General features: G+C 44.1%; 1 protein-coding gene across 1 annotated transcript; it reads left to right on the forward strand.

The window, feature by feature from the left end:
• The first annotated feature begins 1,764 nt into the window (after window positions 1-1,764).
• plppr3b (phospholipid phosphatase related 3b) lies at window positions 1,765-17,996 on the forward strand. The gene is made up of 8 exons (XM_063467137.1): window positions 1,765-1,989; window positions 6,223-6,331; window positions 7,428-7,613; window positions 8,134-8,260; window positions 8,352-8,547; window positions 8,637-8,694; window positions 9,016-9,189; window positions 9,772-17,996. Exons 2-8 carry the CDS (start codon window positions 6,227-6,229, stop codon window positions 11,161-11,163), a joined length of 2,238 nt encoding a protein of 745 aa, XP_063323207.1. The 5' UTR covers window positions 1,765-1,989; window positions 6,223-6,226; the 3' UTR covers window positions 11,164-17,996.
• Window positions 17,997-19,044: the final 1,048 nt, after the last annotated feature.

The raw sequence follows: 19,044 nt of genomic DNA on the forward strand, positions 1-19,044 counted from the left end.
GCTGATCATAACCACCTGTCAGATGACGCACTGAGCACCTGCGTCTGCCCATCACTCTGCTTGGTAGAGGTGCATCAACCAGAGAGAAAGATTCTTTCAGTCATGTTTTTTTATCCAGCTCATTTCCAGCTGCAGGTAAAAATGGGAGAATACAGTTTAAAGTCTCTCTCTCACTCAACTCTCTCTCACACACACAGTGAAAGGTAATGCAAACATGTAGTCACCGCTCTGAGGACTCAAAGTTCAGTTTTCACATCATGACAGCAGATCTTAAACAGCACCCCCCTGTGGTGGACCTGCTCGTCTGTTTAGCCCTTAAGAGCCCGAGCCCAGACCCAGACTCCCAAACTATGGGAGTGTCAATTTTGAAACATTAACAGAAACTGTCCTCAATGTGTAAAGGGGCGGTGACACCTGTGTCACTGTGGGTGCTTAAGGGTTAAGTTGAACCTGGAGCACAGACAACCTCCTTTTCCTGAATACAAAACTACATATTTAGTAATGGTTTAATTCTTCTTTTTTTTTGCCTGTCCCATTTGGTTCTTTAGCCGTCAGAATTGTTGTCTGAAGACCAACAAGGATACCCAATGGATTTACTTTGCCAAATGGATCATCACGCCCTTGCCGTACTGGTCCATTTGATCAACCTTTGTTGTTATTATTTATTTTATTTTATTTTCAGTTGTTACAGACGGGACAGACATGACTGAGGGATAGGAAAGGGAGAAAGAAAGATGATGGAAAAGAAAAACAGAAGGGAAGAGGGACAGTGAGAAAGGGCACTTAGAAAGAGAAAGAAGAGAGAGAAAAAAAATCTCCTGGATCACCTGTTGAGAGAAAAAGAAGAGAAAACAAGCAAAAAAAAACACAACAACAACAGAGCAACATACTAAACACAACACAATCACGTTAATCTAGCTAAGTGTAAACAGCAGTAAATACTAAATATTGAATGTTGTTGTGTAGCAAGCAGGACCGACAGCGCACAATGTGCTTGGAAATAGCAGCCAATAAAGGTGTAGTTTATGTCTATGAACAGTGAACACCCGTGTGCACACCTGTGTGGATCAGCGCGCTTGTATTCAAAAGGTTTCCCCATGTAATGGTCTGCTAGAGGATGTAGAGAGCCATAGCCCCGTCCCCCAGGGCATGAAGCAGGCATGGAGGAGATCCAGGCTCCAGACATCCAGAGGCCCCAGAGTGCGAGAGCCCAAGGAGGACCACCGGTGGGGCATCCGTGCCACCCTCCTGAGAAGAGCTGAGGAGAGCCCCAGATGAGGGGTAATGGTTTAATTCTGTGTGTGTGATCACATATAATGATGAAGAGAAGCCTGTCGGTAAACATTCTTATCTCTCTTCCATCCACATGGATGTTTGTAAGAAAATGTTCTCTGTTCAGGTCACAGTGTCTGAATTCAGGATTAATGTTAATAAACTGGAAATGATTCTGAATGAGCTAAAGAACACCAGCCTTCAGAAGAACGTTCAGCCAGTAACACCTGCTGCAGGTGAGCTTCAGCCCTCCCAGTATTCCCTGTCTGTGACTGTCTCGGGTTCCTCTGAAGAACAGCATGTTCCCCCCTCCTGTCCCAGCAGGGGGCGCCACAGCCTGCACTCAGCTGCTTTTTCCAGCGATTGGAAAAAAAAAAAAGGCAGAATCACGTGTTTTTGTCTCTGTGACGTTTCAGGTGCGTGAAGGGTTAAAAACAGCGCCAAAGTTTAACCCTTCAGGCTCCGATCACCTGACAGCAACACGCACGAGGAACGTTTCACAGCTCGCTCTGCCCCGCCCACCCTGAAACACACACACACACACACCGCAGCAGGTTCCTCCAGCACACAGACGTCTCTGCGCTGTTCTGCAGGAAACGGAACCCACCGGAACCGGACTGAGACCGAGCCGCAGCAACCCGGCAGGTGTGTCCGCTGTGCGTCTGCGCGGAGGTTCCGGTTCTGCTGACGGGATCCAGAGCGGGTGGATGCTCAGAGGTGAGACTGTGTGTGTGTGTGTTTTGCTGCAGAGGTGCAAAATCCGGACTGCTTTGTTCAGTTTCCGGTCCTGCTGCACCTCCACCTGTCTATCTGTCCGCGCGGCTCCATCAGTGGGTGGAGGACCTCTGTGTACTGATTGGTCAGCTGTTAATTGGCATTAATGTGACGTGTGTCAGGGTGATGATGACGAAGAGCTTCCTTTGTGCAGCTGATTGTCTTCAGACTGATTTTCAGTGGAGTTCTCTGAAATGACTGAACACAGGTGTGAGGGCGTCTGAGGTGTGAGGGGGAGGGTCCGAGCGGCCGGTGTCCAGCTGCTTCCTGTGGTCATGTGATCACTTGCTTCTAGTAAACTCAGGTGTGTCAGAGTTCTGGCACCACATGCTGAAGCATTAACGTTTCATTTTTTGAATGGATCCCTGATTGGGATTTTATCACTCCAACCTCTGAGGTGGAGGTGTAAAGGAGGCGCTAACCCTGCCCACACCATGCCGCTAGGGGGCGACAGCAGTCAACTTCAGCTTCTTTTGAAGTTTGACTGCTGTGCTGTTGACTGCCCCCTGCTGGCAGTCAACAGCACAGGGGCAGAAACACTCGCTTCTTTCATCAGAAGTTTGTATGGATAAGTTTCCTCCTCTCGTCCAGATTGCAGCTCTCCCGCTGGTCTGCAAGGCCACGTCTGCGAGGTCACGTCCACGACCTCACAATGACTGTAAACGGCGAGCAGGACAGACAGTCAGCGTCTTTAAGCTGACTGGCCATTGTGTTGTTGTGTTTGAATCTTTAGCTCAGGATTGGTGGGTCAAATTCTTTAAAGGTCACGGGAACCGCTGGGAACGTGGATGGCATCGGTTTAGAAACCAGTGTCGCCCACTACTTTCTAAAGTCCAGTTTCCACTGTTGCAGAAAAGTGGACATGGGAATGGGGCGCATCTGCTTGTCTAATGACTTATGATTGAAAACTCATGAGCCAATCAGTGTGCAGCTTCCTACTACAGAAAATCCTCCATTTTGAAACAGTGTGACTGAAATTACCTAGCTCATTTCATTCAGGCGCAAACTTGGTGGGAGGGTTTTCGCAGGACGTCGTACGCCTATAGCTTAAGAACTGTCAGCCATATTGAAAGTAAGACAGCAGTGGTTGCTATGGAAACATAAAAGAAAATCAGCTGCAAAGAAGCTGCAGAGTGACTGCATTGGTTGCCATGGTTACCTTTAGTTTTTCATGTTTGTTTGCTAACGACTTGATGTCAAAACTGTGGGAAAAACAGGAAATGGATAGGGCTCACCTTCAAAATAAAAGCTGCGCCTTAGCGCTGCTGCTAACATGTGTCAAATGCCAGCCGGGTCATCTCGATCCCTTTGCAATCCTGCGCCGTCACATGTACAAAATGATGAACAAGCTAACATCACATGTCTATAAAACCTCAAAAGAAGCTGAAGTTGACAGTTGTTGCCCCCTATTGGCGTCAAGACAGAATTCAGGTTTGAGGCTCTTCTTGTTTTAAAACGGTTCAGTGGAAGAAGAGATGGAGTACTGACCATCCACCATGGATACTGATCTAATGAGCTCCTCCAGTTTAGTATTTTTCATCTTATTTTAGCAGAATTCCCGATTACTGCTGTTAGTGCTTTCCAGAGAAGGGAAGGACGGATTTGATTTTTTTTTTTTTTAATTGAATTCTAAAAAAAAATCATTAATTTTGAGGGATATCATTTCACAAAAGCCCCTACCAGCTGAAAGTTTTCTGTCTGGTTAGGTGCCAAGGGACTGGTCAACAAAGAAACAGTTTATTCTGCCATATGAGTGATGCATGATGAGGAGAAGAAATAAAAAGACCTACCTTGTGGGAATAAAAAAACGGGTCAACATTTCCAACCTGCTCCATAAAAGTTGAAAGTAGCTTAGCCTTTTTTGTTAGGTTTATAGATTTATGACTGGATTGCTCCAGTATTATTACACAGTTTAAATCTCCCCCAGGATCAATTCCTGCAAGTTCAAATCTGGAATTAACAAGATTATTTTCTCTATAAACTTATCATCCCAGTTTGTGGCATGACCAGAACCACGCTAGACGTGTTGTGAAGGAGCCTGTCAACAATTATGAGACCTCCACGTGGATCTGAGATGACAGTGGTCGCAGTAAACTTGATTTTTTTTATTATTCCGTCCCACATGTCTTAGACTTAAGATTGGAATGAAATATATTACCCTCCCATCCTTCTTTAAGTCTTCATTTTTATTCAGTTGGTGGGTTTCCTGAAGGAATGCCATCTCACATTTTAAGTATTTAAGGCGACTGAATAGTCTGGCTCTTTTATCAGGCCCATTTAAACCTAGCAGCCCTTTTAGCATCAATACCGTTCACCATGTTTAGCCATGACTAACTGAGTGAGAAAGTTACAAAAGGTGAAAATATTAATAAGAACGATCATTGTGATAAAACGCGAAACATCATTCAGTGCTTCTGTAAACTAAATCTAAACTTGTCACTGTTAGGGGTGCAACGATACACAAAATTCACGGTTCGGTTTGGTTCGATACTTTGGTGTCACGGTGCGATATTTTTTCGATACAAAAAAATGTTCATGCTTTTATAATTTGTCATGTATTAAAATTATAAATATATATTTTAACTCAAAAGTACAGTTTTTAAATTTAATGTTGCTGAAACGACAAACTAATAAAAAACTTTTGTCCATGACGCGCTTACCTTCAGGGTCATACTTCACATGAAGACCAAAATAGTTCCAAAGGCCAGATCTGAATGAGGGTGGGGGAGGTTCAATTTGCCATGTTGCAACGAGCTTAGCTTCTGTCTTGCTAGCTTGCGCTGTGCTCAGTGGATCTGCACTCGACAGTGCAGCCTAGGCGGAGTAGTCAAACGCAGATCCACTGAGCTCTCAACACAGACAGCATCGTCAGAAGAAAAGTTGATAAAATAAATTAAAAATTTTGTATTGATCGATACACATGCGTACCGAACCGAAAGCACTGTATCGAACGGTTCAATATCAATACGAGTATCGTTGCACCCCTAATAAATATGTAGCCCAATAAGGAGGTGTATCACTCCGCTGGTTTTCTACTTAGTGACAGTGTTTACGTTGCAAATGTGCCTTTGTGACATTCATTAGTGCCCTCACTGACACAAAAAACAAAACGACTACACAACAGAACAGCTACACAAGACAACACAATACACTAGCTATACACTCCACACTAAACGTCACAAATCTCCCACATCTAAAAACTCTCTTACTCTCTCACTCTGTCTCGCTGCCGTTACCGTCACTCCCAAAACTTTCCCCTCTTCCTAAACAACCAAATCCCACATGTTGACTTTTTTTAAAAATTGGTCGACATGGTACATTTTTCCACCGATAGGAAAGAGGTGGCTTTTTTTTCCCTTTCTTTACTGTTTTCGCGCTGTCCTTAGAAAACGCTTAAAACACACACACACACAAAAACGTGACCACAGTATTTAGAAAAAAGCGTGGCTTATATATATTATCATAACTCTGGATTTACTGGCCTGTAATTAAAATTTAAAAACTTTGCAGTCCGAACTTTCAATGTGGGCTGAAATAGAGACTCAGCGTGGCTGCAGCTTTTTGCTTTGTCAGCTTAAATTAGTCATGTGATTTGGGGGTGCAGCCTGTCCCTGGACCACAGAGGGTTAATAACACTCACCTTCCTTCCATTTCCAGAGTGTAACATCCAATCACCTGTGTAAAATCCGAAAATCCCATGGTGTTGTTCAAAATGTGCTCTGGCACAATCATAAGCATCGCTTGCTACTGAAAACAAGAAAAAAGCCGGTCCTGCTATGGGCTGAACCATTTGTTAATGGTGGAGGGGGGGAACACTATGCAATATATTCAGTTTTAGCATTTATATTCACTGTTGATTGTAACTACGCTAAAACTGTTAATGCTATCTTATTTTAATAAACAGCACTGTCATATGCAAAACTGGGGTGGCACTTCGGGTGGCAAGAGATCATTTTAGGGTGGCGCTTGCCACCCCATGCCACCCTTCTAGATCCGCCCCTGCCCACTGGCTGCATCAATACCTCTGACATAAAGTGCCCCATGTTTTTACTGTCTGTGGAACCGCCCCTCCTGCAGCTCTGTTGTGATTGGACAAGTTCAGCCTCAAATGTTTGTTTTTTCATAATCAGGAAATAATGCTTCTATCTGTGTGTGTGTGTGCGCGTCCGTGTATAGGTTGATGAGGATGATGATGATGATGATGACATCCTCCCCCTCAGAGAAGATGAAGAAGAAACCTCCAAAGGACAGTCTGACTCTGCTGCCATGTTTCTACTTCGTAGAGGTATGAACAACAAACAAACAAATGGTCAAATGACACCAAGGACCGTACCGACAGTCAGGTCCACCGCGCTATTTTTCAAATCAAACAGCATGTGAATTTCAGACTTTCCGCTTTAATTCAACTCATTTAATAAAAGTTCTGCATGAACTGTTTGGAAATTATTTTCATTTAGAGGATCAAAAAAACCCTGAACAAATTAACATAATTTTCAATAGAATTCGAGTATTTGATGAAAATCCTCAGTGACCATCTGAAGAGCCCATGGACCACACGCTGATGCTTCAGATCCTCAGACAGTCTAAACATAGATGTAGCTTCTGGGTCTGAATCGTAAAATCCGAGGTCTCTTACACTTGTATTCTTTTTACTGACCACCAGGGGGCAACAGCTGACCTCAGCTCCTGGGATGATCTGATATCGTAGTGTTGGTGTTGTTCCCAGATCATCATGAAAATGATGTTCCAGGTTCAACATTGCAAGTGACCAATCACATTGTTGTGACGTTATTCTTTTGCGCGCCAAGCCATTCGTGCATTTATGAAATTCCAATGTTGCAAGGACAATATCAATTCTGCTTACCGTTTATTAAAGGGTTAGGGTCAGGGTCCGTTGATCGGCGGACAGAGGTGGTTTCTCGCAGCTTAAGTACAGTTTTTTGTTTTACGGCGGTTTTTCCCGAAGTCGAAAAGTATGACGTCACAACATTCTCATTGGTCACTTGCAATGTTGATCCTGGAACAACATTTAGTATGATTATCTGGGAACAACACCAACACGACGATATCAGATCGTGCATGGGGAGACAGTGTCTGCTGGGAACTCTGTAAAAAAAAAAACAACAACCCACTGACATCATGAGTTTATGGGCTCAGTCATGATTTTCAGATGCGAGTGTATTTGAAACTTGCGATCACACTGGGTGAACACTCACTAACAGAGGTCAGCTTATCTTACAGAGGCTAGAGCAATGAAAGGATTCTGCTTCCTGTTTACACTACCTGTAAACTCAGAGCTACATTTTGGCAGCACTTCCTGCCGTGTCGACAAGGATCAGATGATCCCACTAACAGATGTTTATCTGTTTTTCTGCATGCAGCTGCCCATTGTGGCTTCTTCTATGGTGTCACTGTACTTCCTGGAGCTGACCGATGTGGTGAAGCCGGCTCAAGTGGGTTTCCGGTGCCACGACAGAGATTTGAGCATGCCGTACGTGGATGGAGGAGATGAGCTGATCCCACTGTTGATGCTTCTAAGCCTCGCCTTCGCTGGACCCGCTGCTTCGGTACCATAATTTATTAGAATTTATTGATTATGTAGGAATATGTTTTTAGTGATGACGCACTTGCCTAGTCAGATTGGAGGCTAAAAAGATGACTGGAGGTGATGGTTGGTATATGTGATTGATGGTTGGGTGGTTTAGTTTTTGAGTGGCTGAATGAAGGGTTGGTCGATGAATGAGTGATTGGTGGATGGTTGGTTGTTTGGTTGGATAGGTGATTGGTGGTTGGTCAATGACTGTTGAGTGGTTTAATAGGTGTTTGTAAGTTGGTAAGTGATTAGTTGCTGGTGGATGGGTGGGTGTGTGGTTGGATGGTTGATGGGGTACCCTGACTCTCCATTCTGACCTCACGAACAATGAAAATACCTCAGACATTTGGAAGTCTTTGGTGTCTTTGCTTTCCTCACATGTACATCTCCACCTGTGCATAAACTAGTGTTTCATGTTTGGTGGTTTGTAGAAAGTGGGCGGGGTCAGCCTGTCCTGCTTCAGGCTGCTGAGGTGGATTTGTTTTGTGCCACAGATTATGCTGGTGGAAGGAGCAATCTACTGCCTGCAGTCCCGTCTGAAACTCCGCCGAGCTGAGGGAAGCATCAATGCCGGCGGCTGCAGTTTCAACTCCTTCCTGAGGAGGACGGTCCGTTTCGTAGGTATGACTGCGTCTGCAGAACCTGCTAAACATCCACCTGTCTGTACCCTGTGACCTGCCACCAGTCTTACATGTCAGAAGTGTTCCTGCAGGTGTGCACGTGTTCGGCCTGTGTGCGACCGCGCTGCTCACTGACATCATCCAGCTGTCCACGGGTTACCACGCACCATTCTTCCTCACTGTCTGCAAACCTAACTACACTCTGGCGGGTGTGTCATGTGACAAGAATGCCTACATCACCACAGACATCTGCTCTGGGCAGGATGAGCACGCCATCATGGCTGCGAGGTGCTTGCTGTACTTCCTGTTTGTGTCGCTGTTTGAAGTTTTCAGACTGATCATTGAGGCATGTTTTTTTTTCCTTCCTCTTCTTACAGAAAGACGTTTCCTTCCCAGCATGCAACTCTGTCAGCGTTTGCTGCTGTTTATGTTTCTGTAAGTGCGACAAAGAAAACCTTCCCACAGAAACACGCTCGTGTGATTTTAGGTCCAGTGGTCAGAGTTCAGGTTCAGCCCAGAAACGCATGTAAATTAAAAGCTGATTTTAGACTCGGATTAAAGTTAAATTTTCCATCCCAGAATAAATTCATTTTATACAAAAATAAAAAAGAATAAACAATGTTCACATTTAAAAAAATGTCTTTAGGAAATTGTGTCAGGTCTGCTTGTACTGCTCAGTTTTGTTTGTCTTGATAAAGATGTATTGAATTTGCTGTATCGTGGCATTCTCTGATGTTAGCTTCTGTTTCCTGTCAGATGTACTTTAATTCGACCATCTCAGACAGCACCAAGCTGCTCAAACCCGTGCTGGTGTTTGCATTTGCCATTGCCGCGGCGCTGACTGGCCTGACTCAGATCACACAGCATCGTAGCCACCCCATCGACGTCTATGTGGGCTTCCTCATCGGAGCCTTCATCGCCGCCTACCTGGTGAGATAAAAGACACACCTAGTGTGTGTTTCTGTCTGATGGAGCTGCAGAGTCTGCAGCTGTTGTCATGGACATGGCTTTGTGTTGGTGTTGTCATGGCGACTGCATCAGTTTAAACCGGAGGCTGATGGTAGATCAAAAACCAACAGCTCTGCAGCTCCAAGTGACTCAAACCTTGATTTACCCAATAAACTTCAGCCCAGGAGCTTCACAAAGAGATGATGGGCTGAATATCCAACTGAATATGAGAGAATATTAAACCTGCCAGCACAAAGAAACATCTGAACAGCACCTAAAATACAGACAGAAGGTCACTGAGGCAGCTTTAATCATTCAGCCTGAAAAACACAGCTAAGACTTTCAAATAATTTAAAGCCTGATTTAATAGAATATCATCCAAAGACACCGACTCAGTTGGTGAAACTGGGAGATTTGATTGTTTTTGAAGAGGTTGGAGGTAATAATGTAACAGATCTTGGTGCTGGTCTCTGAGGTTTGATCTGACGATTACATCAGGTTTCAGAGTATTTTTGAGGTTTGTGACTCTCCAAAGACTCATGAGATTTTATTCTCCTCCATCAGGCCCTTCACGCTGTCGCCAACTTCAAATCATCTGATGACATCACTCCACCCCCACCTCCTCCACCCCTAAAGGCGGACCCTCTCCGAGCACTGACTGAGCGGGGACACGAGTCGGTCTATAACAAAGGCCCTGCCTCTGCCTCAGAGAGTAACGATGAGATAGCGGCAGCTCCGGCTCCCATGGACCGGCTGGATGGCCTGGGGCCCCTGCAGAGGGAGAAGGGCTCCATGGGAAGTCTGAAGAGGGCCAGTGTGGATGTAGAGCTGCTGGCTCCCCGAAGCCCCATGGGAAAGGAGACCATGGTGACCTTCAGCAACACGCTGCCAAGAGCTAGCATGAATGTAAATGGTGTACTGGGGGCCAACGATGCCTCTGAGGAGCTGGTGCAGCCGGTCCAGCCAGTGCAGCGCCGTCTGAAGGCTGTTCAGGTGCCCATGGACCCTATGCGGTCACAGCAGCTGGTGTCGGAGTGGAAGCAGAAGTCGATGGAGATGCGAGGTATGGGTGTTCGGGACGAGGCAGAGCACGAAGCCAGTGAGGACGGCTCTGAGGTAGGCTCTGTGGGGACTGACGATGGCGGTTCTCAAGCCCCGATCTACCAGCCTGCAGTGCATGCCGGGAGGGCAAACGCAAGTCGCAACCCCACTCCACCTCCAGGGGGGGCCAAAGCTGTGGCAACACCCAGACCCCCACAGATCCCAGAAGCAGGACCCCCACCGGTTTCTCCAAAAAGCGCCCTAACCCGAGCCAAGTGGCTCGCCATCCGGGAGAAGACAACCGGGGAGGGGTCCGGGCGTGGTGCTGCCAACCAGCCACGACTCATGCAAGTCATTGCCATGTCCAAGCAGCAGGGCCTCCTGCCATCCTTGTCCTCTGGGGAGAAGTCCTCTGAAACCACATCCACCTGCTCTGCCATCTCCTCCGCTGCCGACTCGCCACACTACCGCCACCCATTTGAGCAACCACGGGACGGGCCAGGTATCATCACAGTGGATGCCCATGCACCCCACTATCCTGTTGTCCAAGTCCCGCTTCCTCCCCAGGCCCAGCCCCCATCAGGTAATGGTAACCCATGGGAGTGGGTGGGGGCATCCAATGGGGGAGACCCACGAGAAACCTACAACCTCTCTAACCTGAATCGAGGAGATTCGGCCAGCCGCAGCAGCAGCAGCTTCCACCCACGCCGCTCTGCCTCACCATGCGCCACTGTCGACCCTACCATATCCTCAAGCCCACCTCACCAGCAGGTAGAGATGTCATCAGATGCTCAGCGCAGGGAGATGGCCATGAGGCGCAAGACAGCACTGGTTCTGTTGGATCGAGAGATCCGTAACCAGACTGAGCAGGAGAACTATTATAAGAGTCTGCAGGGACGGAGGTTCAAAGATTAGTCTGTTACCTTTCAAAATAAAAGCCTTACTCTGAAACTGGTCACTAACAGCACAAAACCTGGTTGGCAACAAGGAGCGTGATGCTATGCAAGCAAAAAGCTGTGAGAAGAGGTTTCCACCCAGGAGATGATGAGCTCAAGGTTTAGGAGCTCAACACTTGGACAGTTTCTCTCCACAAAAAGACATCTTACCTCTCAGAGAGTCTAGGAGGACATCAACGTTATTGCAACTATTTATTTTTCCAAGTGAACCCACCACAGAGCACCATATTATTATTATTATTATTATTATTATTATTATTATTATTCTTGAGATAAGTTGCTATCCAAAGAAATCATCCCAAGAAGGATGGATTCAGTGGTTATAAACAGAGACAGAGGTGTTGTTCACATTTATCAGATGATCTCACTGTTTTTGGTCAGTGATGGTGCTGAGGTACCTCTGCTCTTCCACCCATTCAGTTTCCTGTTCAGTGACTTTAACTTTAGAAAGGATTCAGGCTGTGGCTAAAGGACAGTATTAATCCTGAAGGAATCCAATCACAAACTTCTTTAGACTGACACAGACTGACCTAATTGTTCTGTGATCCAGAAAGGAACACCTCCATCTGTGCCGAAGAGATGCTGTCCACTGTGTTGAGCCTCTAAGAAGAAAGGAACTCATTCAATAAACAGCTCAAAGTCAAAGCACAGAGACAAACTCAAACAGTAAATTTTTGAAACACCCGAACAAACCCTAACCCTGCAGCAAACAAAATCCCTGCAACAAACAAGAACCCTATGACAAACAAGAACCCTCCAACAAACCTGCGACAAACAAAGAACCCTGTGACAGACAAGGACCCTGTCACAAACAAGAACCCTCCAACAAACAAGAACCCTGTGACAAACAAAGGACCCTGCGACAAACAAGAACCCTTTGATAAACCTGAACCTGCTGACAAACCCTAACCCTCCATCAAACAAGAACCCAGCAACAAACCCTAACCCTCTGACAAACAAAAATCTTCCAATAAACAAGAACTCTCCAACAAACCCTAACCTTCCAACAAACCGTAGCCCTGCGACAAACCATAACCCTGCGACAAATAAGAACCCAGCAGCAAAACCCAACCCCTCCAGTTATGGATTCTGTGATGGCGGCCATGTTGGCAGTAGGGCTGCCACAAACGATTATTTTGATAGTCGACTAGTCACCGATTATTTTTGCGATTAGTCGACTAATCAGGTCATGCATCCATTGGACGTAAAACGTACAGCTTATTGCACCAGCATGCATCTGCTCTTATATAACTATCATTAGCTTACAGCTTTAAGTGTTTAAAGTATGTGCTAACTAAAAATAAAGACAAGATGATAGTTTATTAAATTTTAATGAAATTTGCAGATTGTTTCCGTGGAGTTTAATAAACTCAGCCGTCTGCTCCTTGCTATCTAAAATATAACAGGACACCGGAGTAAATTCTCGAGCATCTCACACTTCTGATAATCAGTTGTCTGCTTGACGTTTATTCAGCTGTGTAAAAACTATAACTTTAATCTCAGCCAAACCGGTTTACTCAGGAACAAATAAAATACTAAAAAAAAGCCAAACAATAATATTTTTAAGTTATCTAAGTGACTTATATATGTTTAAACTGAGTAGCGAAAGACGGCGGTGGGTTTGAAAACGATTTGCCGGGAGTCCGGTGTTCTCAGCGGCTCTAGTGAGCCTTTCCCCCGGCTCTAGCTATCGAGCTAGTGGGTAACAGACGTGTCCGAAAACGTCGGAGCGCTTTTGAAAATATGTGGTGTCTTGATAAACTGAGCAGATATTTGAGGTTTACACAGTTACATTCTCGCCTGAAAATATATTAAACGTTTATTTTGTGACCCAGAAAGAATAATAAGAGTAATATTAAAACTAACTAGCTGCCGCCATTGTTGGAAACTGAGCTGGGCTATGAATTCTGGGACAGAGCTACTTCTTCTTCTTCTTCTTCGGGGTTTAACGGCAGCTGGCATCCTTGTACATGCAGTGCTGCCATCTTCTGTTTCAGTCCGTTATTACACTCTTAAATCCTACTACTTATTCCTGCGTCTTTTGTGGTCTTACAAAGCTTCAAACGACGCGTCGACTATTAAATCAGTCGTCGACGATTTTGATAGTCGACGTAATCGTGACTAGTCGACTAATCGTGGCAGCCCTAGTTGGCAGTCGAACTCAGATTGTATATTTCTTGCCTCTCTGATGTGATGGTTCGGTTGCTATAGTGATTCTCAGCATGTTTGTTTGTTTGTGTGTGCTGCTGTTTGATTGGTGGAGGTTGTGAGCGTTTTGTTTTTGTGTGTGAATGATAGTACTTATTACTAATGGACCGACATGAGATTAAATCTCGTCACAGACGTTTAGGTTTAAAAAGAAACTAGGTGATTTTGTTTCAGAGCTTTATAAGTGCGAAAGACGGCTGAAAGTTTACGTGCGTGAATATTAATCAAGTGTTTCTTCAAATAATCGGAATGGAAAATGGTGTTAAAGCCATGGTTTCACAGTAAAGCTATTTATTTCTGTCTACAGAAAGTTTATGTTTCAGTTAAACAAGATTACTCATTTGATTGATTATGCATGTCCTGATTGTCCACAGAGATCATCATCTCTATGAAACATCTGAAACACCAATGATAATTAACATAGCGTTGCTAAAAAGTTTTTTTAGCCCAGCGATAGTGATTCAGAGCAACATTATGGACAACTTGTGGTGTTTTGACCAGCTAAAATGACATATATAACCGTAAAGTTAATACCAGATCGACGTTTCTATTTTCTTGGATAAACCTGCATATTCTGCCATCCAAGTATTCATCTTCTTAGCTTTTTATCCAGCTTAGGGTCACCTTGTGATTCAGGTTGGTTTAACTCTGTGAGGTCATCGTCTGTTATGACCCCAACCCCCTAACCATTTGTTTTAAGCCTCGTCCACAGATGAAATGATTCAATCTGTAGCAGATAGTTAATCTCTAAAAAGACTTTTCAGTCTGTATGAGGTAGAAAGACTTTTGTTGTTCCCTGATTGCTGAGATTTAAGAGAACAATTTTTAAAATATTACATATTCTGACAGGACAGGATTAGGGTCATCGTGATCATTTTTTTGCTGTTAAAATCCACTGTCTGTAGCAGACATGGACGAATCAAGAAATACCTTAAAGAGAACATGAAGCGTTACACATATATAGGCTAATTCCCATCACGGAGACCTGCTCTCAAAAACTGACATAGATGTGACTCTGTCTGTAAAGCTGGATTTAAGAAATAAGTGATGAAATATAACGTTTTAAAAATATGTTTAGCACCATCTTCTGTCAGTACGGAACATGACATCATGTGGTTGGTTGGTTTCAGGTAATAGACATTAGGTTAGGTTAGGACAGAACTGATAACTCAGAGGAAAATAAGGAACCTAAAACTAAAAACTAATTGTTGTGTTACAATGAGTTTATGTTAAACTGAGGATATATTGTCCACTTTCACTGTCTGTCTCTTTAGCAGTAAGTGGCTGTACGTTGTTTGGCTAGCTGCACTCAAATGGAAAAATCCATATTTGGTTTCGTAAAGCACTTTATAAATGAGACTTGTGTGGAGGAGAGCCTGTTTGAGCCACCAGAGTGACAAGCTGGAGTCTCACAATCCAGCTTTTCCTCATCAGGTTGGGTGTACCAAGCCGTGCAGTCAGCTGGCTACATTGTAGATACTGATATATGGTATTATGTAGCAAAAACAAAACTGATAAATAACTTTAAATGTTTTATATTTTAGATTCTCCAAAGAAGCCACCCTTTACTTTGTTGACAGTGCTGCAAACCCTTGGCCTTCTCTCAATGAGCTTCATGATGTGACACCTGAAATGGTTTTTACTTCACAGGTGTGCCTTGTCAGGGTTCATTTGTGTCTCACCCTTCTTAATGGGTTTGGGACCATCAATTGTGTTGTGTAGAAGTCAGGTTGGTATACAGCTGACAGCCCTCTTTGACAACTGTTAGAATTCATATTATGGCAAGAACCAATCAGCTAAGTAAAGAGAAACAGTCCGTCATTACTTTAAGAACTGAAGGTCAGTCAGTCCGGAAAATTGCTAAAATTTTGAGTGTCCCCAAGAGCAGTCGCAAAAACCACCAAGCACTACGATGAAACTGGCTCACATGAGGACCGCCCCAGGAAAGGAAGACAAACGAGTCATCTCTGCTGCTGAGGATAAATTCACCCGAGTCACCAGGCTCAGAAATCACAAGTTAACAGCACCTCAGATTACAGCCCAGATAAATCCCGCACAGACACCACAGTCACCTGACCTAAACCCAGTGGAGATGGTTTGGGATGAGATGGGCCGCAGAGTAAAGGCAAAAGAACCAACAAGTGCTCAGCATCTCTGGGAACTCCTTCAAGACTGTTGGAAAACCATTTCAGGTGACTACCTCATGAAGATCATCGAGAGAATGGCAAGAGTGTGCAAAGCAGTAATCAAAGCAAAGGGGGGCTATTACGAAGAATCTAAAATATAAAACATTTTTTGAGTTATTTCGCGCTTTTTTGTTTACTACATAATTCCATGTGTTTATTTATAGTTTTGATGCCTTAAGTGAGAATCTACAGTGTCAACAGTAATAAAAATAAAGAAAACACATTAAATAAGAAGGTGTGTCAAACGTTTAACTGGTAGTGTATTTGGGCTTCGCTTTTCCAAACTTCTAATATGAAGCAATCCAGTCAGTGAGATGATGTGAGGAAGAAACAAAGGGTCACCAAAAAGTGTGGCATCTCTTCCTCAGAGGCTCCACTTTCTTGGGTTTTTTTCACATCCACCTGTTTTCCCTGCAGACGTGCTGATGGTATTCCCAGTTGTGCTTCAGTAAGAAAAATATTTACATTTGTGCTTTGTTGTGCATGTAGTGGGCTGTTATGTTGTAAACTGTCTGGATACTTTTGGGTACAGAAATTATTTTGTTGCATAAATTAACGCTGATCGCATCAGCTGATTCTGCTGCTTGGTACACTTGGTCAGAGGAAGAAAAATCAGTTCGTGTAGGTCAAGTAAACACCTGTCACCTGGCTCAAACAGGCTCTCCTCCACACAAACCTGAATATTATGGCTAATGGCTGGATTTTCCAATTTGAGTGCAGCTAGCCAAACAGCAAAGACTGCTGCTAAAGAGACAGACAGTGAAAGTGGACAGTATATCCTCAGTTTAACATAAACTCATTGTTGCAGCCAGGGGCAACACAAATGACAACCACATGACATCACTGACAGAAGATGGCTCTAAACAACTTTTAACTTTAAGCATTTATTTCTTAAATCCTGCTTCACAGACAGAGTTACATCTGTTAGTTTTTGAGAGCAGGGCTCAGTGGTGTAAATTATGCTTTATATGTGTAACGTTTCATATCCTTTTTAAAGTTGCATTCTGCTTTTATGACCACCAGAGGGCAATACATTTGGTTTAAAAAAAACCAACTTTTGGTTGTATTCAGGATTCTTGTGTGATATCATGTGCACATTGCTCAAGACTTGTCTGATATATTGGATGCCATACAACCACATCACCACAGAGGGGTGTGGTTGTTTTTCCTCTCACATTTTAAAGTTTATCTCATCATTTAGCTGGTTCATCACCACAGGTGTAGTACTGTTTAATGACCGCTGTGCACCCGATGCGCACGTTTTCTGCTTCTATCACTGTTTCAGCACGGAGGCCAACTGAACATGAAGTCTTCATCACTTCTTCCATGCTGCTCGCAGCTCTGTCCTCCCTGATGTGTCTTCTCTCACTCAGAAATTTTTCTTAGTAAAGTTAAAGTCAGGGTTATAAATACATCTGCAGCTTAGACAGAGGCAGGATTGATCCAGAGGAGAGCAGAACTGCTGACCTAAACCGTGAACATGATTAACAGTGAAATCCGACCTGTCCACGTACCTGAGTTACATAGTAACCATGTTACGTCCATAAATGTTGGCTTTATGGCCTGTGATGCTGAGTATTTATTAAACTCAAGATTCCATGGCTGTATGACTGCACTTGTGCTGAAACACTGCAGTTATGCATTGCTCTGCATGACAATTAGTTTGTAATTAAAATGTGTCTGCGTGACTTTTCTCAGCAGTGTGCACACAGAGAGAGCTTTTTTCTCTCCCAGGGCCATACACACCGCACACATCTCTGTGGTAAAACCTGAGCTTACACTGGATTATTCCGTGACGATATCAGTCCACTCGATGGACACATGCTTGTGACTGCTGCTTTTTCTTGATTTTTTTTTTTTTTGTGCAGACCAATTGAGCTACGATCACTCAGATCCACTTAAAGCCATGACTAAATTTCACCTAATTAAACTAACAGTGAATATTTTATTTTGCATTTGGAAAAAAGTGATGGAGTGATCCTCTGGCAGCATTACACCTGTGTTTATCACTTCCCGAGTTTCAGGCAGGCCTAGACAGTGGCTTGCACGCTAATGTCTTGTGACTGAAACGCCGTCTATAGGAAACACCCCTCTGCTGTGGGGTGTAATCAAAGAGCTGCTTGATGACATCACGCATGCTCATTCGTTCCATCATGTAAATGTTGGTTTGAGGACGACAGGAGCTCAGAAGAATAACATCCTGAAACAATTGGTCTGTAAATACGAGGCGGTCCGTCCTGCTGTTCCCGTGTCCGTGTGTTGTTGCATGTGATGTTTCTAAATCGGCGCGCTCTCATCTGAATGTCAAACCATGAAGCATCATATGAGTGTATAAAGTGCTGCTATAAAAAGAGCTGAAGAAGCTGTTTCAGGTGCATGCTCTGTGGTTCCAATTAAAGCTCGTTCTTCATCACTGTGTCTTCCTCTTTTCTTACAATGATGCCTTCTTGGCTCTCAGTAATAATTGTTAATCCCGGTTGTTTCCTGGTATGCAGAGGATGAAGCCGTTTGTGTGTTGCACTAACTTTTCCACAGACGATGTGATGAAGACATCTCTCAGACTCTTTGTCAACTTGTTAATTTCCTCTTTCATCCTCTCTCAGTCTCTCCATCATTTGAGCTTCCTGGAGGTTTTGGTCCCATGGGGAGTTTCCTTAAACTGACCAATTAGTGCTGAGAGACCAGCAAGGCATTTACAGGCCAGAGCACTGCCTTGAGACACTATTAAGAACCCCCAGTCCAGCCAATCTCAGCTCAACTGGGTGGGACGGACAGCTCATTCAACATCTCACTATTATCAGAACATCTTCAGCATCAGCGTAAGGATGACGCTGGTTTTCCCACAGTGATGGCGCTCCTGAGTTGTTCATCATAAATTATGATGGCGCGCTCAGAGCTGCCATCATGGCTCGACCCTTCGAATTGTCACAGACTCTCAGCAGGAACTTCATGTTTTCAAATCCTAGACAAGAAAAGGAAACAAACGCTGACCCCATGATGGATGTGATGCCGTCTCTGGTTCTCAGCCTTCATCACAGTGAAAGCACCTGACCAGCAAGTCCAGGACGATGGTGTTTTGAACCTCGGCTCATGCTATAGTGGGTTTTCACGGTGTGTCATCACACACCATGAAAAAATCATCAACTGGAAGTCGCCATATTAGAGATACTGGAGGTAAACAAAGAGCGCACACGCAAACAGACTCCAAACGTCAAACGAAAGGAAATGGTGAATTATTGCCGTGTTTTTGGCTATACCAATCGGTCAGACCGTGAAAAACATTTGGAATTTTATAGACTGCCAAAAGTTATTACAAATCAGTGAGAACAATGCCGAAAGTTATCAGAGGAAAGGACGCGGTTGTGGTTAGTGAAGCTTAGGGCTGGGCGATATATCAAAAATTTATCGTTACCGAAATTTATGACTCTCATCGACGTCATTTTGCC

This window comes from Pelmatolapia mariae, linkage group LG23 (assembly GCF_036321145.2).
Source record: "Pelmatolapia mariae isolate MD_Pm_ZW linkage group LG23, Pm_UMD_F_2, whole genome shotgun sequence".
Taxonomy (NCBI): Eukaryota; Metazoa; Chordata; class Actinopteri; order Cichliformes; family Cichlidae; genus Pelmatolapia; species Pelmatolapia mariae.

Excerpts from the sequence above, each read along its gene's own strand:
- plppr3b (XM_063467137.1), top strand. The coding sequence starts at position 6,227 with ATGAGGATGATGATGATGATGATGACATCCTCCCCCTCAGAGAAGATG. Across the intron at positions 7,614-8,133 it reads TCGCTGGACCCGCTGCTTCG|ATTATGCTGGTGGAAGGAGC; the intron begins GTACCATAATTT and ends TTTGTGCCACAG. Across the intron at positions 8,548-8,636 it reads CACGCCATCATGGCTGCGAG|AAAGACGTTTCCTTCCCAGC; the intron begins GTGCTTGCTGTA and ends CTCTTCTTACAG.